Consider the following 27,425-nt stretch of genomic DNA (forward strand, 5'->3'; position numbering starts at 1 on the left):
GTTTTATGAGATGCATACCACATCCCAGCTGTATCTATTAGATGTTCATCTAATCAATGACCTTTAAGATTTGGGAGCATGTAACTAAAACAGCAAACTGGCGAATGTATGATAAGGAGATAGATAATATTTCCATCTCATTATTTTATAATTCTCCATACCATTGATCCTAATAGAGGTGGGGTTGGTCGTCGATGCATTTTTGGAACTCAACTACAGTCATAATGGTATCCTTAGAGAAGAAAATCAATTGTCCCCTAAGTCCTTGTGCTCCATCGACCATCCTCTAAACCTCACAATTTTTAAAGTCACTAGAGCGTAAATTAGTGTTTTAGGTGTTCAACTCCGATACATAACAATTCCAGCAAAACGAAAACTCGCCACTTGCTCACACTTGACAGTTATACATTAACCAACTACTAGTAAAATTTAAAGTTTATTGAATCAGGTACATCAATTACATCCAATGGTCTTTTTTTGCTATTCGCATGAAATAATTTGATGTAGCAGGGGGTGATGGATGGTATCCATCATAGCGGTGTCGTTCACTTCGTCGCACAGCAGCAGTAGTTAGCTTTGTTGTATGATACTCAACTGCTTTCACTCTTAGCATATCCACGTATTGAACAGTTTTGCTTGCATAAATCGATTGTGCAGCTTTTCCAAAGTAAACACGACGTGAGGATCGTCTCCTTGGTATCTACACATAGGGGATGGGGATCACGATAACAACTTGTCAGTTAGTAACATTCAAATATGAAGGGAAAAGAAGACGAAAGAAACATACCTATCACCCTTCCTTCTACATGAGAGGGCAAGAAAGTGGTAGACATTACAAGAAGAGCGACCAGGCACATAGTCTGCACGTTGTTCTTCACAAGAGCCATAAGGAAAACTAGAGTAGTTAGCTAGTTTTCTTTGTCCTGCTATTGTTCTTGCGAATATGTCGTAGCAGCTATGCCCCTTGTGCTAGTGTTTATATAACGCCAAAGAAATTGATTATTTTTCATTTCTTTGTACGTTATTAATTCTATCGCTAAATGTCATGCATATCCAATTATCCATACAATACATGTGATATTTTATATGGCCAGTCATTATTTCCTTCCTCGATTGAGCATGTCACCATTTAGTGTGTTCTTTAATGGTTTCCTTTATCATATTCTCTTCTCTATATTTTTTTATGTTTCTTAATCGTCTTTAGTGTGCGTCGACTTTATAGTCATCTATCGCAGTAGCCACATATAAAATGTATGATGTACTCGACATGGTTGAATTACAACCCTGTCAAGGAATATTATAACCACATTGAAAGTTTTTATTTTGTTGTGATAAGGGGCATTTTTTATTGACACGTAATGAAACATCAATGGAATACAAGCACGATGAACACACATCTGACTTCTGCATGACAAGCACATTATCAATATCAAGACAGAAATACAAAGGATCACTCCTGGAAAGAGCAAACTCCCACAAGACTAATGTATGCCTTGGCGAAGGGTAAAAAAAAAACCCAGAAGCAATCAAGCTACATCGACAAAAGTACAAAAACAATCATCAGCCCAACCATCTCTTTCCAACACAGGCATTACAAGAAAGATACTCCCAAGGCAACACACATACATGTCGCCATTGTCGGATCCAACGATTGAAGGTCGGATCTTGGGGTTTCATCCTAAAAAACATGTCCAAGTGAACTCCAAGCAATGCCTATTACAATGTAACAGTGCAAAAAACATTTTTATTGCCATGTATGATCGACTAGGGTCAAACATGTAGTGTTTCCAACTTAGAGCCCAAGCCTGGATATTTAAGAAGCACCACTAAATGTAGGTCCTCTTGTGATGTCGCCTCCACTTTCTGGGTCTCAAAAACTATGTACCTTAGCGACCCATGCATGAGAAGCCACGGAATTTGATGACCTTGTCCGCACAAGCAGGCAATCGAGTTGCCATAAAACTACACGTAATGAAACATCAATGGGATACAAGCACGATGAACACACATCTGACTTCTGCATGACATGCACATTACCAATATCAACACACAAATACAAAGGATCACTCCTGGAAAAAGCAAACTCCCACCAGACTAATGTATGCCTTGGCGAAGGGTAAAGAAAAAAACCCAGAAGCAATCAAGCTACATCGGCAAAGTACAAAAACAACCATCAGCCCAACCATATCTTGCCAACACAGGCATTACAAGAAAGATACTCCCAAAGCAACACACATACACGTCGCCATTGTCGGATCCAACCATTGAAGGTCAAATCTTGGGGTTTCATCCTGAAATACATGTCCAAGTGAACTTCAAGCAATGCCTATTACAATCTAACAGTGCAAAAAACATTGTCATTGCCATGTATGATCCACTAGGGTCAGACCTGTAGTGTTTTCACCTTAGAGCCCAAGCCTGGATATTCAAGAAACACCACCAAATGTAAGTCCTCTTGTGGTGTCACCTCCACTTTCTGGGTCCCAAAAACTATGTACCTTAGCGATCCTTGCATGACAAGCCACACAAATTGATGACCTTGTCCGTACAAGCAGGCAATCGAGTTGCCATAAAACCGCTCACAATAGAAGGTGTCGGGAGGTACTTGGACGCCATCCACCTTGCCACACGGTTCTACTCATCCTCTGGAAGATTTGGGACGTCAGGAACACCCAGGCATATGCAGATGCCAAGGTAATCCTCCTTTTCAAAAAAAAAAGGAACATCAAGGCATCCACAGCGCCATGCGCCGACAACTGATGATCCTTGACCTTGATCCCTGCCTACACTTCTGCCTCGGTACACCCCTCTAAACACAAGGACAGCTCAGATTAACCCACACCTCTTCATAATAAAGGGCATGATGGTCTTCATAATAAACCCCCCTTTAACAATTTTTAGAACCGCAAAAAAAAAATGTGTCCCACAGGATTCGAACCCCGCTCCTTCCAGATTTATCACAGTCGTGCTAACGAATTGGGCAATCAAACCTCATGTGCTACATTTGTTTTTCAACCCTTAAAATACAACACCGGGAAAAACACACCGTTTCCTGTTTAATTTCCTTTTTCTCTTTCTTTTTTCATTTTCTTTTTTTGTTTCCTTTTTATTTCTTATTAAATGCGCGAACTTTTTAAAATTCATGATTTTTTTAAACAATGATTTAAAAAAATCGTGAAATTTTCTTCAAAATCAGTGAAATTTTTCCCGAAATTGATGATTTTTAAAATTCGTGAACTATCTCTCTAATAAGCGATTTAAAAAAATTGATGAACTTTTTCAAATTTGTGAATTTGTTTTCAAAATTGGTGAACTTTTTCCCAAAAATTGCATGAATGCTTTCAAAATGAATGAACTTTTTTGTATTTTGTGAACTCTTTTTCAAAATTGATGATCTTCTTTTCAAATCAATGAATTTTCTTTGAATCCAGTGAGCTTTTTGAATTTTTTGTGTGAACTTTCTTGAATTCCTATTTTTTAAAATTATATTAAAGTCAATAGTTAAACTTTGAAAAGTCTTCTTGTAATTAAACACCATCCCCTTTCTTAATGAGTGTTCTTCAAAAAAATGTACGGTAGGAAATAGCAAACAAAAAACCTCGTGAGCGAGCGAGTGGGCATGAGAGAGAGAGGTTCCCTAGTGGCCCGCAGTCGATGGCCGAATCTAGCGAGCGTCAGCTACTCCACACAAACCGGCACACACACCCCTCCGTCTTGGGCCTGGCCAATTTAATTTTCTTCTTGTTTTACCCTTCATAAAATAAGTGCATGAAGTAAGAATAGAACTCCAAACCTCTTGGATTACTTCCTCCGGCTATAACCAACTAGGGCAGCTCTATTGTTGTGCCTAATTACTTATTTTATTCTTCTTGTTGTGCAGTTTCTCAGTCTGGTTTTCCTCTTCTATTGCTTTTGTTTGGCCTTCTTTTTCTTTGATTTATTTTTTATTTTGCTTTATTTCTTCTTATTTTTATCTTTGTTTTTCATTCGATTAACTAGCTTATTCGGTTCAGTGTTCAGTTTACACCAAGCAAACACGTTAGATCATAACAAATTTGAAAGCAACACATTTGATGAGGTGCTCCCAATCAGACCTTCTTGCCTACTCAAACACTCTCCGTTGAACTTGCTAATTTTTTGGAAATCTCAGGACTGCCGCAAAATTTGCAAGCTTGTGGGCATGCCCATGTTAGGTGTCCTTGTCTGGTTTGGATGACTTCGGACACCATATGCACATTACGACACATCTGGCCATTTGTCGGCCTTTTACACTGGGAAAACTCTAGAAAATGGAAAACTTGTGAAAAACTCAAACAACTTGGCATGGTGCTTTGAATTGGTCATACAAGTTTGCGGAAAAAGCTTTGGCCATTTAAAGGATGTCGAGATACAAATATGCTCTCAAGCGGAGCGTTCTGGCCTACCCGGACACCATCCGTTGAACACAGTCTAGTTTTGGACATCCTTGAAATGAAGCCGACTTTTGCACAAAGGTTGGCATGCCCTTGGTAGGAACCCATGCTAGGTTTGAATGATTTTTGACACCATATGCAAGTTGCGACATGTCAGGCAATTTATGAGCCTTTTTTGCCGAGAAAACTCCAGAAAATGCAAAACTTATCAAAAATCCAAACAACTTGACATGGCCCTAAATTTGTCATAAAAGGCCACGGAAAAAATTTGGGGGGCCATTTCAATGACGCCGAGAAACAACGTGCTCCCAGACGGAGCCTTCTGGCCTGCTCAAACACCTTCCGTCGAACATGATATAGTTTTGGCCATTCTTGAAATAACGCCAAGTTTTGGAAGCAGGCGGGAATGCCCATTGAAGGCATCCCTGCCAGGTTTGAACGATTTCCAACACCATATGCAAGTTGTGACATGTCCGTTCATTTATCTGCCTTTTTTTACTGAGAACACTCCAGAAAATACAAATTTTCTTGAAAACTAAAACAACTTGGCATGGGGCCTTTAATTGGTCATATAAGTTCATAGGAAAAAATATGGGGTCATTTGATGGAATTTGAAAAAACTATGCTCTCAAACGGACCCTTCTAGCCTAACCGAATCCATTGAACATGGTCTATTTTTGAACATGATTGTAGAAAAGTTTTCGTTTTCTAAAAATGCTTGGTTTTTTAAATTTGTTCGCAAATCTAAAAAGTGTTTGTTTTCACAAAATTGTTTTGCATTCGAAGTTTTAAAAAATATTTTGCATCGGTGATGTCCTTAAGGTTTTGCAGTGCTATAAAACATTAAATGAACGCTACGTGAATTGGTTGTAGTATGTTCTTCCACATCAGGAGATCATGTGTCCAAATCTTCGCCCCTGAGTTTTGTGGAGCGCTACAGTGCGCATTCGCTGTTGAACGCTAGCTCCAAGGGCAGGCCCAGTCGGCCGACCTCCTGTGCATGGCGTCGTCTATTTGATGTTACTCACCGAACATATGGAGCTCCTAATCAGCGCTTTCTGCCCATGTATGCCATTCAACGCTCACACGGTATGGTTTTTGGGCCGGCCTAGCAAACCGGCTCTCACATGCGAGCGGCCGAGCAGATAAGCGGGCGCGGGTGAGCATATGAGCACATGGATTGACCACTGAAAAAGTTTCATGTTCTCATGAATTTCAAAAAAAATCATGAGTTTTGAATAGAATCACAAACTAAAAAAAGTGCATGAATTTAAAATAAAATTTAACTAAAAAAATTCATGAATTTGAAAAAAGGTCACAAGTTTGGAAAAGGTTCATTAAAAAAGATCATAAATAGGAAAAGGTTCATGATATTTCAAAAATGTTCGTAAAAAGTTGATAAAATTCATGAATATGAGAAAAGTTCGTGAATGTAAAAATAAGGTCATGAAATTCCAAAATATGTTCACAAATTTTGAAAAAAGTTCATGAAATTTTTAAAAGTTCATCAATTTGATAAAAAAAACAAAAATTGAAAAAATAATCACGAATTTGATATTTTTATGAAATTTGAAAAGGTTCACATATTTATAAAAGTTCATGAATTTGAAAAAATTTAAAATGTGATTGTTTTTCAAAAAATCTAAAAAATCGTGAATTTGAAAATAAGTTCACTAATATGAAAATAAATTTCATGAATTATAAAAATTTTACAAATTTTAAAAGGTTCCGGATTTGAAAATAAGTTCATGGAAATGGAAAACCTTAATGAATTTTTTAAAAGTTTGAGAATTATGAAAAGAAAAGAAAAATGGAAAAAATATAAACAAAAAAGAGCAAAAACGACCGAACAGAAAGATCAGACGGATTAAGATTCCCAGTAGACCAAACAGAGAAACGACACATGTTTTTTTATTAGTCTTATAGGGCTTTGGCTATGGCATCAGGAATCAAGAAGGAGAAGGTGTCTTAAGATTTGCTCTAGCCTACGACATGATTGTATCTAACACCCTCTTTAGAAAGAGAGAATCCCATCTGGTGACTTTTAGTAGTGGCCAACACTCTAGCCAGATCGATTTCATCCTCTAGAGAAGAGAAAATATGTGTGTGTGTGTGTGCCTAGACTGTAAGGTGATACCTGGAGAGAGTGTTGTACCCCAGCATAAGCTGGTGGTTGCTGACTTCCACTTTTGGATACGTATCCAGCGGGATAAGCGTGCCAAAGTCGCTAGCACGAAGTGGTGGAAGCTCAAGGGGGCGGTAGCTTAGGCATTCAAGGAGAGGGGCATTAAGGAGGGCCCTTGGGAGGAAGGATGGAATGCAGACAATGTGTGAATGAAGATGGCGAGTTGCATTCATAAGGTGGCCTCAGAGGAGTTTGGAGTGTCCAGGGGAAGAAGAAGTGAAGATAAGGATACCTGGTGGTGGAATGATGATGTCCAGAAGGCGATTAAAGAGAAGAAAGATTGCTTCAGACGCCTATACCTGGATATGAGTGCAGACAACATAGAGAAGTATAAGATGGCGAAGAAGACCGCAAAGCGAGTTGTCAGTGAAGCAAGGGGCCGGGCATATGAGGACCTCTACCAATGGTTAGGCACAAAGGAAAGCGAAAGGGACATCTATAAGATGGCCAAGATCCGAGAGAGGAAGACGAGGGATATTGGCCAAGTCAAATGCATCAAGGATGGAGTAGAGAAACTCTTGGTGAAGGACGAGGAGATTAAGCAAAGATGACGGGAGTACTTCGATAAGCTGTTCAATGGGGAGAATGAGAGTTCTACCATTGAACTGGACGAGTCCTTTGATGAGACCAGCATGTCTTTTGTGCGGCGAATTCAGGAGTCTGAGGTCAAGGAGGCTTTAAAAAGGATCAAAGGAGGCAAGGCGATGGGCCCTGATTATATCCCCATTGGGGCATGGAAAGGCCTCGGGGACATAGGGATAGTATGGCTAACCAAGCTTTTCAACCTTATTTTTCGGGCAAACAAGATGCCAGAAGAATGGAGATGGAGTATATTAGTACCGATCTTCAAGAACAGGGGGGATGTTCAGAGTTGTACTAATTACCGTGGAATTAAGCTAATGAGCCATACAATGAAGCTATGGGAGAGAGTCGTTGAGCACCGTTTAAGAAGAATGACAAGCGTGACCAATATCAGTTTGGTTTCATGCCTGGGAGGTCGACCATGGAAGCCATTTTCTTGGTTACGACAACTTATGGAGAGATACAGGGAGCAAAAGAAGGACTTGCATATGGTGTTCATTGACTTGGAGAAGGTCTATGATAAGATACCACGGAATGTCATGTGGTGGGCCTTGGAGAATCACAAAGTCCCAGCAAAGTACATTACCCTCATCAAGGACATGTACGATAATGTTGTGACAAGTGTGCGAACAACTGATGTCGACTTTGAGCCCATATCTTTTTGCCTTAGTGATGGATGAGGTCACAAGGAGATATTCCATGGTGTATGCTCTTTGCAGATGATGTCGTGCTAGTTGACGATGGCCGGACGGGGGTAAATAGGAAGTTAGAGTTATGGAGACAAACCTCGGAATCGAAAGGGTTTAGGCTTAGTAGAACTAAAACAGAGTACATGATGTGCAGTTTCAGTACTACTAGGTGTGAGGAGGAGGAGGTTAGCCTTGATGGGAAGGTGGTACCTCAGAGGGACAACGCTCGACATTTGGGGTCAATGCTGCAGGAGAATGGGGTTATTGATGAAGATGTGAACTATCGAATCAAAGCCGGATGGATGAAGTGGCGCCAAGCTTCTGGCATTCTCTGTGACAAGAGAGTGCCACAAAAGCTAAAAGGCAAGTTCTACAGGACGGCGGTTCGACCCGCAATGTTGTATGGCGTTGAGTGTTGGCCGACTAAAAGACGACATGTTCAACAGCTAGGTGTGGCGGAGATGCGTATGTTGAGATGGATGTGTGGTTACACGAGGAAGGATCGAGTTCGGAATGATAATATATGAGATAGAGTTGGGGTAGCACCAATTGAAGAGAAGTTTGTCCAACATCGTTTGAGATGGTTTAGGCATATTCAGTGCAGGCCTTCAGAAGCTCCAGTGCATAGCAAACGGCTAAAGTGTACGAAGAATGTCAAGAGAAGGCGGGGTAGACCTAATTTAATATGGAAGGGGTCCGTTAAGAGAGACATGAAGGATTGGAGTATCACCAAAGAACTAGTTATGGACGGGGATGCATGGAAGATTGCTATCCATGTACCACAGCCATGAGTTGGTCGTGAGATCTTATGTGTTTCACCTCTAGTCTACCCCAACTTGCTTGAGACTAAAGGCTTTGTTGTTGTTGTTGTTGTTGTTGTTGTTGTTGTTGTGTTGTTGCTGCTGCTGTTGTTGTTGCTTATACTTGACATAAGAAGGGTTTCTTAAAAATAAAACTTGCGATAAAAGGGGTGAAAGAAGTAGATGGACACGACAGTTAGGATATCTCAGTTGTTATCACCTTCGATACTTAAGGTATAGTGTTGGTGGTCGAATCTCATCATGCGCGCTGTAATTTTCTGAATGTGCCGGGCCGTCCAAGTTCGGTATTGGCATTTGGGCCATACGGTGTATACGTTCAGTGAGTGACCCACTATATATACATACACATACAAAACTGCGTACAAATGTCAAAGGTCTATATTTCCTTTTTATACGTTTTGTGAGGAGGGATGTATCAAAGCGGGTCTCATATTTATTTTCGCGTGTAGTTCTTCTGTCTCAGTAATTGACTTATTAGCATTGGTTGTAGCTTGAGTAATGTATGTTCTGCAAATGTTGTTTCTGCTTGCTCACCGTAATTTAAGCGTTTTTCTATTTATTTATTTTTAGAAAAGGAGAATGGCCCCGGCCTCTGCATCTGAGAGATGCATGCGGCCACTTTATTGATTATTCTCGAGAATCTTACAAATATGTGATAGGAAATTGGCCCAACCCGCATCCGAATAGTTCAGCGTATAGGTGGGCCTCGTCTTGAGCCTCGTCAAAGCAAAACAATTTACTTTTATGAAAATTGATCTTAAGACCCGAGAGTTGCTCGAATGCAGATAAAATCAGTTCCAGATTTCTCGCTTTCTCGAGGTCATGATCCATGAACAGAATCGTATCATTGGCATATTGAAGTATAGAGAGACCACCATCAACTAGATGATTTACTACCCCATCAATTTGGCCATCAACCTTGGCACGCTCAATCATGACCGCTAGCATATCCGCCATTATATTGAATATCATGGGCGATACTGAGTCACCTTGTCGCAACCCCTTTTTCGTTTGGAAATAGTGTCCAACGTCATCATTGACCTTAATGGCAACACTACCTTCAGAAACGAAGCTATGTATCATAGCGCACCATTCTGCGGAAAATCCTTTCATTCCGAGAGACTGTTGAAGAAAGGGCCACTTGACTTTGTCATAAGCCTTTTCAAAGTCTATTTTGAGTACCACCCCATTCAACTTTTTCTGGTGTAATTTATGGACTGTTTCATGAAGGATAACAACTCCATCTAGGATGTGTCTGCCTTGCATAAAAGATGTATGTGAAGGCCGAACCTCATGTTCAGCAATCGAATTTAGCCTAATAGTCGCAACCTTCATGAATATTTTAAAACTAACATTAAGGAGGCAAATAGGTCTATATTGTTGTATCCTTTCAGCCTCATTAACCTTAGATAATAAAATAATCTCACTGAAGTTTAAGCGAAACAATTCTAGTTGGCCAACGTGTAGGTCGCTAAACAAAAGTAAGAGATCCCGTTTGATGACTTTCCAGAAGTTCTGATAAACTCAGCGGGAAAACCATCCGGACCCGGGGCTTTGTTATGCTCCATTAGGAAAACCACCTTTCTAACTTCCTCCTCAGAGTATGGAGCTGTTGGAAGGCTGTTTTCCTCATCGGAGACCTGGGGGGGTGTCATCTGTTCGGGACTCATCCATCATGAAGTTTCCTTCCTCTGACGCTCCAAACAGATTTTTATAATAATTAGTGATATATGATTAAATATTCCAATGCGAACTACATATGGAACAAAATGAGTGAATCTAGACTCTAAATATGTCTATATACATCCATATGGAGCAAGGAGGAATCTAGCTCTGTCAAAAATAGCTAAAGATCATGCCTGAAAGGTTTAAAAGTGAGAACTAATTCCCCGTGGAAGGGCCCTTCGGCAGATGCATAATCCGGGAATGTGGATGAGAAGCCAGCTCTGGAACAGATGAGTCGATGGACAAGTGGAGACTGATATGCTAAGTTGATCATGTGACTGTTGTTTCTACAGATTTGCTATTTCTCAGGTGCCTGAAATTTCTTCTCACGTAGGTCACTTTTTTCCTTCTTCCTTTCTTCTCCTTCTTCTTCCTTTCCTTCCTCTTGGCCGGACCTCACCGGAGAAGCTCGCCGCAGAAGAACTAGCCCCACCATATATCTTACGGGGAAGTAGCGACCCCATTATCTATCTTAGGGATGGGGGGTCCAGGGGATCGCCAAAGTTCTCCATTGGTGCAACGGGGCTTAGAGGGATTGTCGGGGCGGCGGCGAGCAACGGCGGTGAGGGGAGGTCGATAGGAGGGCAGGGCGGCGAGGCGGCATGCGGTAGCGTCCGACGGGCGTGAGGGGGAGGGGTGGGGGTGGACGCAGCGGATCACCGAAGTTGTTACAATGACGAGGAGTTGTTATGACTATAATGATGATGAGTTGTTATGATGATGATGATGAGTTGTTATTATGATCATGATGAATTGTTATTATGATAATGATGAGTTATTATATCATTTGATGAAAGAAACGCGGATTAGATTCAAATGGATGGATCATAAAATCATATAATGACACTACTTTGTAAAACCTTTACAAATACATCGCAAATACGTAGAAGAAAATAAAAATACAGAAAATTATAGCAGTAGCGCAGGTTGGGCCCACTCTACTGCTAGGTAGGGCAGCAGCAGCACTGGTCGAACCAACGCTACTACTAAGCAATAGCTGTAGTGTCGTATCAGTAGCACGGGACTCAGTGCTACTGGTATGCTCGCGCTATTGGTAGGCTTTCATCCCGCACTACTACTAGGGTTTTCCCTAGTAGTGGCTGGGGCATCGGGAAGAGGAAGAAGGAAGAATGCAGGGGGAAGACGATGAGCAATGCCACGATCTATTTTGGACCATTGGATCAATATCTAACAGTTACTGTGAAAGTGACTGATGGATGAAAAAAGTTTTGGGTACCTTACGCACAGTTATTCCCTTGTTTCTATTATTTATTTCTTTTTGTTTGTGTTCCAAAATGCAACTGAAAGTAGTGGATGATATTATGAGGAAGAAAAAAGTATGTTTAGTTGGAAATGAAATGAAGGGAAAATGCAGATTGATTGTGTGGGCAAGGGACGGGAACATACTTAACATACACATGTGATTTGATCTGACTGCATCCAGAATTAGCTGGAGGCTTTACTGGATTCATGAGTGTTGTAGGTAGCCAGAAAGAGCCACCCACCAAACATCACATGATTTGGAGGAAGCGTCGCAGTCAGGACACTCTCAGAGTCTCAATCCATGCCATTAGCCACAAATAATTTGGTAATTCACTTCTGAACCTGCGCTCATCTACACCTGATGGACAGTGAATTCAACGCCCAGTGAAGAGTGGATTCAAAAGACAGTAACCTTTTTCGCAAAAAACTGAATTTTTTTGCGGGTGACAAATTCTGTTTTCTTTTTTTGGCAAAATTTTGTGATGTCTGGACACTCCAGAAGTTCCAGACAAAAGCAAGCCCAAAGAGTGTACTATTTCAAAGTTTCTTTTCATGGACAAATTTTGTTTTTATTGCCACCACCTCTTGCACACACATCACGCATGCGAGCATCTTGGACGCCATTTTATTTATTTAGTTCTTGTTTCAAATTTTATTTATTTAGTTTTACTATTTTACTATTCATGCTCAGGTGCATATGTACCTAGCACCCAATGGATGCACTCCAAATAATCATTTTTACATAGATTTAATTTATAGTCTCAAATGCCTATCAAGATTAAATGATTTCACATTTTCTTACAACATTTCAAGATTTCCACGAAATCAAAACCGATTCTGAAATTCAAACATATACAAATTCCAAACCGAGCTTTGAATCTTCCGTTCCTCCGCCAAACAATCGCCGTATAATCTAAAAAAGTGGACACTTTGATTCGACACTCCTGGATCCAAATTCAAAGCCGTTCTCAAACCCATACATGATTCAATCAATTAGGTAAATCATGTATTTTTCCTCTTCGAACACAAAAGTCGACATAGAACCAATCATAAGCCATGATGTCGGCGCGACACTTTGTAGCCCTCTTGCCCGCCCTTCAGAACCGAATCCCATGTTTCACATGAAAACGACGAGTTATCCGTCGTCATGGCAGACGCCCGTATCACCGGTTTGACAACCAGGCGCCAATGATGACTTTCGTCGACCTCGACGGTGCACTGCAATATTTGGCATGCCTTGTCATCCACATTGTTTGGTCAGTCCCTGTCTCTCACCCTGTATCCATCTGACTCCCAATCTTAATTTTGTTTTGCCCAGCAACCAAATCGGATCCGATTATTATTTCAAAAAAACTCCTCCGTATTTACGTCTACTCCAATGTAATAATAAAAATAATCCCGCAAAATCTCTCCGTCCCCAGCTACCCCCCGGATCCGATCGCCACCGCCGGAATATCCCACCCGATCTCTCTGCCGCCGCGCGCCCGCGACCTGCTCGACGGAATTCCCCGCGGCGGCGCATGTCGCTGGCGTGCGGGCTGCCGCTGCTGGAGTGCGTCTACTGCCTGGGGTGCGCGCGGTGGGCGTGGAAGCGGTGCGTCCACTCCGGCCACCACGACAGCGCCACCTGGGGCCACGCCGCCGCCGCCGACTTCGCGCCCGTGCCCCGCATGTGCCGGCTCGTCATGGCCAACTACGCCCCGCCCGACCTCCTCGCCGCCCCGCCGCTCCTCCTCGACCCGGCCTGCGTCGTGCGCCGCCGCACCTACGCCGACACGGGGGGCCGCGTCACGCCCTACCTCGTCTACCTCGACCACGCGCACGCCGACATCGTGCTCGCGCTGCGCGGCCTCAACCTCGGCCGCGAGTCCGACTACGCGCTGCTCCTCGACAACCGCCTCGGCAAGCGCAGGTTCGACGGCGGCTACGTCCACAACGGCCTCCTCCGCGCCGCCGGCTGGGTGCTCGACAGGGAGTGCGACCTGCTCCGGGACCTCCTCGACCGGTACCCGGGCTACACGCTCACCTTCACGGGCCACTCGCTCGGCGCCGGGGTCGCCGCCATGCTCACGATGGTTGTGGTGCTCAACCTCGACAAGCTCGGCAAGGTCGAGAGGGGCCGCACCAGGTGCTACGCCATGGCCCCCGCCCGCTGTATGTCGCTCAACCTCGCCGTCAGATATGCCGACGTCATCAACTCCGTTGTGCTTCAGGTGAGGACCCAATTGATTTGGTTGCTTGCTTGTCTGAATTTGGTGGTTACAAGTTCAGTTGTACAATTTGGTTACATGTAGTATGTCTGAATTTTGTTAGAGTGCTACTGCTGTCAGACTGAATTTTGATGGATACCTGCTCTACTTCTGAATGAGATAAACATTGCATTGCTCACCAATTGATTTGCTTACTTGCTTGCTGCTCAAAATACAGTGGCAGAAGTTTGTTACATGCCTCTCTGAATTTTGTTTGAGTGCTGGCTTGCTGCTGAAAATACAGTTGCAGAATCTAGTTCAATGCCTGTCTGAATTTTGTTGGGTGCTTCCTTGCTGCTAGAAATTCAGTTGCAGAATTTAGTTACATGCCTATCTGAATTTTGTTGGGCGCTTGCTTGCTGCTAAAAATCCAGTTACAGAAGTTAGTTACATGCCTGTCTGAATTTTGTTAAGTGCTTGCTTGCTGCTAAAAGTGCAGTTGCGGAATTTCGTTACATGTCTATCTGCCTTTTGTTGGGTGCTACTTCTGTCAGAGAAGATTAACTGCTCTGCCTCTGATATCTGGATAGAACATTGCTTTGTTGGTCAATATGGTATGTATGTATAGGCTGAATATGACTGTTGTTCCTGCAAATGACAGGATGATTTCTTGCCTCGGACAGCTACTCCTTTAGAAGATATCTTCAAGTCGATTCTCTGGTATGGACATGCCACCAATGCTGTTATACGTTTGTATTTACTGCTGTTAGTTATATGATTCTAATAGCACACACTTCCACATTACGTAATTCTGTACTTCCACATTTCCCTTTTACTCCAATCAAACATTAACAAGACAAGACGAGCCATGCTGTATCAGGTGAAAACTAAGTATTGGAATGTAATAAACCATTGATTTATTGATTCTTTAGTTACCTTGGTTGCCTAATTTTGGCCTTCAAAGCGCCAAGTAGCAACTGTATCCCTGTCTTGGGATACATCATGATTCTAATGTGACTCATCATTGTGATATAGGGGCATTTGCCTTGCTATCTGGGCACGAGTTTACCCTCAGATGATTATTTTCTTTTGGTTTTTAGTATAGTAACTATCAAAGATTACATATTGGTTTTTCCTGCTCACCCTACTATATTACGTACTACTCTGGTTTACCTTGATGTCCTTCCCCGCTGTTTCTCTTCTCTCCCATAAATGTTGGTTAATCAACTCTGCTTTAGTTTGCTCAAAGTACTAAGGAACATCATACACGAATAAATATGACACCCTTCAGTCATGGATAAATAGCAAGGTGTTCAAATGCAGAAACCAGAGCAATACATAGGACAATAGGTTTTCTGTTTTAAGAAGCTCTTAAGGAAAGGAAATAATATATGAGCATCAGTAAACTGCAAGTGAACTCATAAACAGTGGATCAATAATAATGAATTCAAATATAGTTGGAGTGTTTGATCTGATTTTCTAATATCTGGTTTATGTTTACTGTACTAGCTATGATATGATATCGAGTTTGTTGAATGCAATGTGATTATTCTCTTCCAGCTTTGTGGGCTGAAGCAATTTTAAATTGGGCCATCTTCTCTTCTTGGGCAGTCTGCCATGTCTCCTATGTTTGAGATGTTTGAAGGACACTTGCATACCTGAAGATGCTATGTTAAAGGATCCAAGGAGGCTCTATGCACCAGGTCGGATATATCACATTGTGGAAAGGAAAAGTTTCAGGTACATTTTTTTTTCTCTTTGGTGTTGATCTAGAATGTAGAAAAACTATGCGAGGGACCTAAAATATAACATTGTTGCAGGGTATCTTTCTTTACGAAACAGTTAATGAGAAATAGCAGAGGTTCTCACAAATCTCAGAAGTAGAGAGAATATTATGCTAGTGGTATAAAAAAAATCTCTGTTCCGTACTATCCTATGAGAACCTTCATGTTGTCAGTATGAAGTTCACTTATTCAAACACTACTGATGACACAGCCCATACTACTGTTTTGTAATGCCTAAAACTATTTAACATGCTGCTGATTTCCTCAGAATTTTTTCTCACTCAGATTACTATGTTTTTTGCTATTGGAGACTTCCAATTTTTCTTAAACGCGGTTTCTTGGTGATATCCATGCAGGTGCGGAAGATATCCACCGGTAGTCAAAACAGCTGTGCCGGTAGATGGTAGATTTGAGCATGTCGTTCTTTCCTGTAACGCCACAATGGATCATGCCATTGTTTGGATCGAGCGGGAAGGCCAGAGAGCTCTGGATGTAAGTCTGGTGTATATACACGCATACTTATGCCATGTTGGTGTTTCTGACAGAGTTAAAATAAAATTCTGTTTTACCAAATTGTAGTTTGCATGTTTGGTAGCTTCCAAATACGCTATCCAACACTTTTTGTCTCAAGCAGTGCATGCCATCTAGAATAGATCAGGCCATGCTGTGTAGCAGGTACTGAGTTCAAGTTGCGCACAATCTAGATAACGAAGTAGTAGTGTAGATATGTCAACATCAAAATGTAAGATTGTGTAAGTGTCTAGAAGGTGTAGAAATTTTGTTCAACTTCAGATTCAAGTAGCACGCATCATGCCATGTATCTGCAGCAATTTCCAGACTGAAACAGTGAATAACAATAATGTCATATCCTGCTCATATGACATGTGAACATGAACAGCTGATGCTGGAGAAGGAGCGCGCGATGGCGGCGCCATCGAACCAGCAGATGGAGCGGGATGAGACGACGGTGCAGAGGGAGCATGTGGAGGAGCACAAGGCGGCGCTGCGCAGGGCTGCCACGTTGTCGGTGTCGGGCATGTCGTCGATCTACGGCACGTTCGACGGCGGCCCACGGCCCGAGAGGAGCGAGAGTTTCCCGCCACCAGCGTCGTCGAGGCAGCAGCCACGGGTGAGCTGGAACGACCTGATAGAGCAGGTGTTTGACAAGGACGAGGATGGCCAGATAGTGCTGCGCAGCCCCTCCCCTCCTTCCTGACGCTGATCGTGTATGTAGAGTCCCTTCTTTTTGCACTTGCATTGTAAATTATTTTGATAGGATGTTGTTCATTATTTGTTCATTCTGCGTTGTCCAGTGCTTTTTACTCCATATACATATATCCTTGTGCTAGAAATGTGCGTGAAAAATACAGGGGCCAGGATACCTCAATTTGAATCAGAGCATACATGTAATTAGTCCTATCCCACCATGTCTGAAAAATAACAGCAATGCTGAAAAAGACTGGCAAAGATAGAATCAAAATTCCGAATAGTGAGGACACCATTGTGGGTTGTTTTTACATGAGTATAGTTTTTGTAGATGTGTAGATTATCCAATTTGAGATTATGGTTGGTTCTAGTGGTTCAGTAGAGGATTGGCAATTTGCGATGTTCTAGTGGTTCTAGTGATTGTGATGGTTTCATGGAGGAATGGAAAAAATAATGTCCAATTTGATATTTTTGTGTTCAAAATTCATTTTTTTTATTTTGTGAAAAAAGTTGAAATAATTTTTGAGTGAGTTTTTTTCGAAGTATTAGAAATGAGAATACATAAAGAAATAGATAAACATTTGATTTTGGAACGCTACAAACCAATTCTGAAAATATTATTTGTGACTAATGGGTGTTCCTAATAGGTATTGATGTTGAAAGATGGATGTGCTTTAGGCCCATATATCAATTATTTCCTGGAAAATCTGAAATGCCCATTAGTGGTTTCATGACATGGTGGGTGGTTTAGTCCTATCCTGGGCGTGGAGGGGTGTTTGAAACAACATATAAGGACCTCTCCTCCACATCCTATTACAGAGAAGAGGTGTGATACACGCGCTCCTTATCCGCCTGCTTTGCGCCTCGTATTTCATGAATGAGCTCAGCCGAGCTCAGATATATGTCGTGTGTGCATTTTATTTGGCCTGTTACAGACTCAGTTGTGGGCTTACTCCCACTTCTACCCCGATCGGCTATATACCGCCGTTCCTCTTGCTGTTGCTCCTGAGACCTCTGGAGCCGCGCCCTTTTGTGATCCTGCACTGGGTGAAGGGTAAGGTTTTTCAGGGAGCGTTATTGTGCCCTTTGTGATCCTGCACTGGGTGAAGGGAGATAAGGTTTTCGGGGAGCGTCTTGGCCTGACTGCTCGCTTACATCTGTCTACATCCACGACTTCGACTACTTCCTCAACCACGCCTTGGGTGATGCTAATGCTGCCGCGGCCCTGACTTTCCGTACTGAAGGTATGCATTTGCAGTACTTTATGTTCACAGATATGCATGTTCTATGCCTAGTACACCCTCACGTGTTTACATTACAATATGCCTTTAATCTTGCTAGCACAGATGGCATGTTTTCCTATGGATTAAATTAATCAGAATCTTGTCCTCGCACAACGGGCCCTCGATCACAATCTCCTGAGAATCCGTGCTCCCCTGCAATGCACCATCACACGTGTCACAGGCACACCAACTAATATTATACATGAACCGAGCGCGGCATAAATATAAAGGCGGGTTATCATGATTGTAGACTGATCGCTGCAAAATGTATGGCAGTTCCAGTAGTAAGTTACCTTTCGGTTAGAATCACCAATCTTGCACACCGTGATATACTCGCCGCACCGTAGAGTAGCCCCACCAAACTCAACCTGGAAAGAATTTCTTAGCACTAAATTTCAATGATTTCAGGGTATATAACCAAATATATTGGTTTGATGCCCGCTCTAAAAGTAAAATATGAAGGATGGAGTGACTAAGGTACACAGTACAGAGGCCTACCTGCAGGCCTTTATTTGCTAGGAACTGCTTGAAATCAGCCAATTTCAGATCAGCCACAAGAACTGACTTGTGGGCTGATGGAGTTGATGAGGGGGTAGCAAGTAAGGCTTCGCGTCCACCTTTCCAACTTCTGCATCGACCCACATACGGAAAGCAGTAGTGTCAGAGTCGTTGCTCTGTTACAGAAAACCTCTAAGTGCCGGACAACAAAGTGAAGACTTCAACAAATAACCAAATGAAACTATATGGGAGTGCACTATGGTCAGTGGCTGTAGACTGAAAACAGATAGTTTCTGGTGATTACTGCCCCAGTTTTTGGCATGGGTGGCTCAGGGTTGATGAGCAAATCCAACTTTTAGACATTAATTAAGTGTGTACGGCTGGTGACTAGCTGGGAAATGGAATGGGCTGCCCAACTGGAAAGCAACATGACATTTTTTTTTCATTTTTCATTTTTAACAGGAAAAAAAGTTTTACTGCCATTTTCGTTTTGTTCATTTTAATATGGAGGATCTGAATGGGCTCTGAATACTTTAGGAGTTAGAAAACTCAACTCATTAGATTCTTACCTTTACTTATCTCAAATTTATATCATGGCATAATCTCCACATCAAGATGACTTTACCATAAAGAATGTGATAAATTGAATTAAAATTTCGGCCTAAGGGAATTAAATATAGCTCATACCTTAGAAATGACATTAGTCATTAACTTCTCTGAAAGTCGTACCTGAAATTTCATAATAGTGCAGAAATTAGAAAATTAGCAAGTCTGTATATACTAGCAACATGATTGGTTGCAGAGTGGCAGGTACACAACTAATTAACAATGGAGTAACACACATACTGACCACCAGGACTTCGCCTAATCATCTGTAGCCTCGTCGAATTATGGCCTTATCCAGAGGTTTTCGCGTGCTCCGGGATGGCCTACTGTAAAGTGACTTAACCACAGCCTATTGTAGAACTTCCCTGCAAAGGGGCTAGGCTTAGAAGAACTGACGAAACCGGTTTTACCCCATTACCGTGGTAGCGGCTATTCAAACAAATTCAATACCTTTGCAAAGGTTGTGCATCTTTACCCACAAGTTGAGTTACGCCTGTCTTGCCACTTAGGAATAGACACACTACATGTTGTGTGCCGGCCAGTCATGTATACAGGGGGGAGGATGCCACTCAATCAATAATACGAGAACTGTGCGAATGAAGAGAATTACAACTCCAAGGCACAGCTGCATGATAGATCGAAACAAACATTGTTCAAAACTGTAAATAATCTGGTAGCAAGGCAAACCAAACCCAACAAAATGATTTGGGCATGCTATAATTTATGGAACAACGGGTGCATGGGATGGTAATGATGTACTGACCAGATTTGTGTACAGGATGGAAGATGCAAATTGATACCTGGATGCTTTCATTGGTAACTTGGAAACGTGCTTGGATTCTAAAAGTCGAAGAACTGCTGTGCAGGGTAGATTAAAACAGGTGGGTTATTCAGTAACTTCAATGGACTGAACAAAACAGAGAATACTTCAGTGGTTAACTGCAGTTTGCTTCGATGAGCTGAGCATACAGCAGGAGTAAATTTACATGTACTTACCTGATTTATGTACAGAAAGATATCACACAAGCCTCGTGCACCAGATGTGCATGGATGGCTAAAAGAATGCACAACTCGAAGATAGAGAGCCCTGCACGGTAGACTGAAACAAACAGTGTTCAGAACTTTAAATAATCTGGTAACAAGGCAAACCAAACAAACGATTTGGACATGCTATAGTTTGTGGAACCACGGATTTTTGGGATGATGATGCATGTACTGACCAGTTTTATGTACTGATGGAAGATGCAACCTGAGACCTTGATGTTTGCACTGGCAACTTGGAAATATACGAGCTTGGATTCTAAGAGGCTAGAAGAATGTACAAGTCGAAGAAGTGCCCTGCAGAGTAGATAAAAAAACAAGTGGGTTATTTAGGTGGAATGGCAGCAATTTCAGTGAACTGAACAAAACAAAGAATAATCACTCCGATGCTTCAGAGGTTAGGAAAAAGCAGGGGGAATCAGTGAGTAGGAAGTAGGAATGAGTGGCTGCTACCTCTGGTCAGATTAAGTCATGATCTTGGGGATGGTTCCTCTTAACTTGCGGCAGTACCTCTTTAGCTCCACATTGTCACAAAAACGGACATCCAATACTTGCAGTGATCTTGGGAGACCACCCTTGGGCAGCGAATTGATTGCAGTACTCCCGGCGATCGTTAGTTCCTGCAGAGATCTTGGGAGGCCATCCTCCGGCAGCGACTTTAAAGCGGGGCAGTCCCAGATTTCCAATTTTTGCAGAGAGCTTGGGAGGCCGTTTTTGGGCAGAGACACCAGGGCAGGGCAGTCGTGGATATTTAATACTTGCAGCGAACTTGGGAAGCTGCCCTTTGGTAGCGACTTGATGGCAGGACAGTAGCTGATCTGCAACTTTTTCAGAGAACTCGGGAGGCCGTCCTCTGGCAACGACCGGATGACTTGACACTCCACTATCTGTAATGTCTCCAGGCTGGCAAGTCTATGTAGACCTGCCGGGAGGCACTGCAGCTTCTTGCAACACACAAACTTGAGTGTCTGGAGGGAGGTGAGGAGCTCGAGGGCCTCCGCTTGCTCGTGTGTGAAGCGCTCGGCATCTTTGTTCCAACCAATAGTTAGGGTGGTGATGGAGGGAAAGAGAAGGCTGCAGCTATGAGCAGCAAGTAACCCTGCAATATCATCTGTCCCCAGCTCAAGCTCCTGATGTGCAGAGGAGCAGGGTAGAAGCTCCTTGTCATGTCGCTCAGAACCGGCAAAGAATTTGGGGGTTTGATAGATGCATAACTCTGTGAGGTGGCCTTGGGCGAGGAGAGGGCCTATGCCCTCGCCTCTGAACTCCCCACAATCAATCAAAACTAATTCTTGCAGGGAGGTCGGAAAAGGAATAGAAGAGAATGAATTGGAGTGGAGTAACTTGGGGCAAGCCTTTATTCGCAATGATTGGAGGGAGTGGAGACCCAGTGAATAGGAGAGCAAGCTCAGCTCTGGGAACTCTCTGATGCTTAACTTCTGTAGCTGGGGAGGCAAGAGCAGCACTCCGTCTGCTCCTCCTTTTAACTCTTGCTGCTGCTGCTGTCTGATTTGCTGCATTCCGATTTGTTCAGCAGCAGCAGAAGAAGATGCTGCTGATTGCCCCGCCACACCCAGCCATTTTATCCCCTGACAACCCTTCATTGTCATCTTGGTGAGCTCTGGCATAAGAGAGAGCAGTTCTGTCAATTCCTTACCACTGCAACCACATCGCATGGCACTTATCTCTTTAACAGGTAGCAGGCATTGTACATGACTCACACTTCCAATCGGGGATAATACATTACTTGAATCACTTATCTCGAGGAACTCCAGAGATGTTAACATTAAGAGGCGATCGAGCAGCAGAGAAGAGCAATTTTTGATCACCAACTTTTTCAAATAAGTTAAATTAGAGAAAACCAACCCATTCAGGAACACACTATCCTGGCCATCCTTTCCCTCCACTTTCAATGAATAAGTCGAATCTGATCTGTACTCTTCTTTGTAAACTAGACTCTCAAGACCGGAGCCCGCCCGATTTATCACAGCAGAGCAAGGGCCTGAAGTCCAAGGGATAGGAGGCAATGACAATAGCTTTTGGCAATCTTCTATCCTGAGAGACTTCAGTCTAGGAAACCAAGCCATGCTCTTCTCTTGCTGTGGCAGATCACTACTATGATGTGAAGATCGCAGCTCAGTGAGTTCAGAGCAATCTTTAATGGTGAGTTCTTCTAGCTGAGATAACAAATGAGAAGTACTGTCCCAAACCCATTTTCTCAATCTTGGTATCTTTACCAGTTCTAGCCTTTTCAAATTTCGAAATCTTTGGCCTAAGATACAGTCCTGATACTCTTCACCAAGATCATTGACCATCCACATCTCTCCTAAAGGTGGAAGGTTTCCCCAAGACAAATTACCCAGAGAAAGAGATTCCAGATTCTTCACGGAGAGGTTTGAACCTAGCCATCTTGGACAATTAGTGCCTCCATGCCCTCTAATGCGTAGGCGTCGAAGATTGCTGTGTGGTACAAGATTTTCAAGGACATTTTCTTCAAATTTAGGATCCCTGTTAGATCGCTTAACATCCCATTCTAATATTAGCTCTTGCATGTGGCTTTTGTGTACCAGTTTTGTTTCAGTTGCTTCTTCTTCTGATTGCACCTTTTCAAGAGTGTAAATTCCAAGCAATCCTCCAATATTTGTCAGTTTCCCTAGTTGACTCAGTTCAGACACGTTACCTTCTTGTCCCACTCTAAATGCCCTCAACTCATTGATGAATTTTAGTTTTCCCACCTCAAATATCTCAGAGTGAAGTTCTTCTCGGGGCACAACGAAATGGCGCAATTTTACAAGGTTGCTCATATATCTTGCTGAACCGAAGTGGCCCTTCCATCGTTGTAGATCAATGACTTCCAAATGATAAAATCTACACAAGACACTAGATATGCACAAGCCTTTGTCATAAGAAAAACCAACTGACTCTGACTTGATCCTTAAGTAGCGAAGATGAACAAGCTTTGAAAAGTTGGGCAACACATCCTCCACATTATATGGTGCTCCAGACAAAAAGACAGTACGAAGGGCTCTGGCTTCCAAAAATAAACCACGAAAAACCCTTGAAAAATTTGCATGGTATTCTCCAAATAACATCAAAGTGTGTAGGTTTTGGACTTCAAATCTTTTTTCCAATGCCTGCAAACCCCTCTTGTAGTCTTCAAAAGTCACTTTGTCCTTGACGTCTGCATCATCTACAATGATGGACAAATGACGTACAGATGGGGGAATTTGTATGGACATCACATTAGAGCTGGATATGCTAAGACACTCATATGATGAGACCTTCACTACCAACTCAAGTAATAGATCATGGATGGTGTAACAAGGACTGCCAGAGCTCGATATATTCTTTTTGAAAAACCCCTGATTAACCAAGTCAGTTAAGTAACACAATCCAACATCTTCAATTCTTTTCTTCTGATCATCTGAGTGTAAAATACCAAGTCCAATCCACAGATGAACCAACTCTTCTGCACGAAATTCATAATCTTCAGGAAACAATGCACAGCAGGAAAGACACTGTTGCAGATGGAAAGGGAGATAATCATAGCTAAGCTTGAGGGCTGGCATAATGTCATTATCGCTAGCTTGTGACTCCCACTCTTTACTTTCCAAAACTCTTGTCCAATGGTCAAATGTGAGCTGGTTTCTGAGCAATCTACCCACAGTTTTTGCAGCAAGAGGAAAACCCTTCAATTTTTCCACTATTTGTGCCCAACATCTTGTAATTCAGGATGTTCTTGCCATGGTTGTTGTTGGTCACCAAATACACATGCTTCAAAGAAAGACAACATATCTTGAGGACCAAGATGTTCCATTTCTATAGAATGGTCGACTGTCCTGACCATGTCTGCTACCCCTGGAATTCGAGTTGTGACTATAACCATATTGCCTTCTGTCCCCGCCTTTTTGAATGGAGCTACTAGTTTTTTCCACTCATCATCATGATATTTCCACACATCATCCAAGACAAGTAAGAACCTCTTTGATCTTAACCTTTGTTCAATTTCCTCTTCTTTGCTACTACCATTTTTGCTTTCACTGCTGTTATCTTTGGGGATCTGCTCCAAAATCTCTTGTGCCAACCTATCTGCAGTGAAGTTGAGAGAGACACATATCCAAATGGTAACCTGGAAACAGCTCTTCACTTCCTCAAATATGTGCTGTGTAAAGGTTGTCTTCCCAACACCCCCTGGCCCAACAATTGGAAGGACAGTAAGTTGTTCGGAACAATATTCACCATGAGTGATGCCATCTACAATTTCCTTTTTCTGGGCATCCCTCCCATATAGTTGGGGCTCTATAATTTGCGGGGTGGTTTTGGGCCGATCCATAGCAAGACCGACTTGGGTAGGGATGCGGCTTATGTTTAGTAGCTCTAGATTGAGAATGGTGGAGACCATAGCACATACATGCTTGAGCTGCTCTACGATCTCTATCATTCTCTTGGACATTTCCACCCTATCAAACTTCAGTTTAGGTGTTTCCTCTGTGGTGCGAACTCTGTGTGTCGGTGCCTTGGGTGGGCAGGCGCCACAGAGGAGTCGCCATCCGGTTGCAGCCGGCATGTTGGGTGATGCAGCCGACTCACTGGTATGAGGAGAAGAATAGCAGCACGGGAAGTGTTTACCAACAGCAGCTTGAACAGCACCACATGAGCAGGAGCATCCGCCAACACATGAGCATCTGCGGCTGCCACCATTATCTTCGTGGTCATCACTTGGGCTAGCAGCACGCGAGCAGGAGCACATGGACTTGATCTTCCCGGCGACAGCTCTGGCCGTGTGGCGAGCGTTGAGGGCGAGGCCCTGGAGGCAGCACCGGTCATCCATGCTTGCTGCTGCGTGGTAGGTGCCTTCCAGCGCGTCCTGGATGCGGAAGTAGTCCAGCTCGTCCAGCGCGTCGTCGGCAACGTACGCCAGCTGCCGCAGCTTGTGCAGCAGCCCCTTGAGCGCAGGGTTGGTGATGCCTCTGCCCTGCCCCGGTGCGTTGTTGAGCATCCCCTGGGCGTAGAGCAGCTGCATCTTGAGGGCATCAATGTTGGGGCCGAGCCCTGCGCTGGCTGCCCACGCCTCCAGCAAGCCGTCCGTCACCGGTGCCAGCGCCTTGGTCACCACCCACCATGCTGCGCTGACGGCCACCTCCATAGCCGCGCTGCACCGCTGGAATCAACAGCTTGGCTTGCTGCAGGTAGAAAAGATAATGAAACCTGTTTGCAGTTAGCCACTAGCACTAGCAAAGCAATAATCATTCTTGTCAAAGGAATGAGCTTGTAGAAAGAATAGTTCACGTACACGATGCTGAAGAACACGGAGGGATGCTAGCACGTGAGATCTTTGGGCTCGCCGGAGATGGCTGAAGTGTTAGAGGAAGGGGGAGATGATCTGTAATGTGTTCTGGTTGGTGTTTGGGGGGGGGGGGGGGGGGGGGGGCATGCTCTGTAATTTAGTAATTGGCAGGCTGTCTCAATCCCCATTCGCCCTATATATGGATGTGTCTACTACAGTTATCATTGGAGCCTGATCTTTTACAGTGAAATAATGATTTTGCAAGTGCCGATAATATATACCAGTGCTAGATCAAATCACAACAATTATTTTGCAAGTGGTTGCACAATAGCTACAATCAATATATTGGAGCGTCGGGTGGTAGGGGGAGTATATTATTGAGGTACTACTACCAGTTGTAGTTATGTTTTTGGAATTTTCCCAGTTGTAGTTACTGCTTCCTTACTGCCCACGGAACAAAAAAGAAAAGGCTGCCGACATCTAGTGATGCCTAAATTATTGTGGAAGGTATACACGTGTCCCTCAGGTTGCAAGCGGGATGCGGGATGCGGCTGCTCGCCACACACCAAAGCGGGAACCAATTTATTTACAGATTGGCGGCTTAATTATTTTAGCGGACAATGCGGCAGCCCCCATGTGCCCGCAAAGACCCGCCAGTCACTATGCACAGTCCCAGCGTTGTACTGCATCATAAAGTTTATCACAAGACTACAAGAGCCACATGTATCACGGTCAGCTGCTTGGTTTCAACCTTTCAGGACAGCACCGTGCACATGGAAAAACAGTATCTACAGCAAGAGAACCGTCTGGATTCTGAAACATATTACTGCAGAAGGTCAGTGGCATGAATTACTACAGCTAAATTCGTGGAAATACAAATGAGCCGTTGGATATAATGTACCGGGCACCACCATAGTTGCGTCGAGGAAAACCTCTAACAAGCTTCATCAACGACCAATGCGAGAATACAAGAGGAGGGGACCTGAAGGTGGCGATCATATGCATCCTGACTGTCCCCATAGGATACGTCCATATGCCAGCAGCAAAAAAATATACTCCGCACTGCATGTGGATGGCCAACTTGAAATATAGTATGTATGAACTTTGAGCTAATCAAGAGTGATTGCAGGGTCAGTCCTATTGAAGGGCTGCATGAACAATGGTTTCCATATTTCCCGGCGCAATTTGATTTCAGTTTACCTGCTCTTTCCTGTTTCAACTCTAATTGGTTTCAGTTTCTCATTTGCTTGCTTGCAGATTGATAATGATGAGCATATAATCATGTAATCCTGACTCTTTGGTGAATGGGGTGCCCATATAGATGCTTGTTGTGTACCGGTACCTTTTCTTATAAGTACTCTTTTCGATCAAAGAATGGATCAGCATCAGGTAATAACATATTCAACTTCTTCGAGTTCAGCTAAGAGTGGTTCCCCTGTCTGCATGGTAAGCATTAGCCAGACCTGCCGGGGTGCTTCATTGTTTTCAGATGAATTTGTTTGTTGCACTGGATGAACACGAGAAGAAAAGGCGCACATCCTTTTCCAAGTCAAGTTGTCCAATTATTGAAGCACACGCAAGCATGTTTAAGTGCTTCGACAAAGTTCATTCGTTCTCTTATTGGCAATGCTCGTGCTGAGATTTAGTGGATTCTGAGAAGTGGTATATCTCGATGAAAGTAGGTTTGAGGGGCTATATATCATGCTGGGTTAAGCAGCCTCTAGTTCACATAAATAAATCCCACCACGTGATGGCACATTCATCAGTTTGTTTTTACTCGTTGCAACGACCAATAGGAGGCCCGGATCAAGCATCTTTTCGCATCTATCGAGCCCCACATATACGCTCCGGCCG

At 43.1% G+C, this 27,425-nt stretch overlaps 1 protein-coding gene and 1 pseudogene across 2 annotated transcripts; one reads left to right on the plus strand and one right to left on the minus strand.

Moving 5' to 3' along the window:
* Nucleotides 1-12,946: 12,946 nt before the first annotated feature.
* LOC125550152 (uncharacterized) lies at nt 12,947-16,962 on the plus strand. The gene is made up of 5 exons (XM_048713076.2): nt 12,947-13,890; nt 14,528-14,586; nt 15,478-15,606; nt 16,007-16,142; nt 16,549-16,962. The coding sequence occupies exons 1-5, from the start codon at nt 13,198-13,200 to the stop codon at nt 16,864-16,866; spliced, it is 1,335 nt and encodes a 444-aa protein (XP_048569033.2). The 5' UTR covers nt 12,947-13,197; the 3' UTR covers nt 16,867-16,962.
* Nucleotides 16,963-17,106: 144 nt separating this feature from the next.
* LOC125550151 (uncharacterized) lies at nt 17,107-25,698 on the minus strand (annotated as a pseudogene). Its single transcript, XR_015600089.1, has 11 exons — nt 25,578-25,698; nt 20,738-25,467; nt 20,464-20,581; nt 20,240-20,342; nt 20,007-20,098; nt 19,694-19,868; nt 19,488-19,608; nt 19,325-19,366; nt 18,638-18,767; nt 18,433-18,507; nt 17,107-18,292 (listed from the first exon to the last, which is right to left on the minus strand). The product of XR_015600089.1 is annotated as an uncharacterized LOC125550151 (transcript).
* Between the last annotated feature and the right edge of the window lie 1,727 nt (nt 25,699-27,425).

The sequence above is a fragment of the Triticum urartu genome, chromosome 4A (genome assembly GCF_056163025.1).
Source record: "Triticum urartu cultivar PI428250 chromosome 4A, HENAU_Tu73, whole genome shotgun sequence".
NCBI lineage: Eukaryota > Viridiplantae > Streptophyta > Magnoliopsida > Poales > Poaceae > Triticum > Triticum urartu.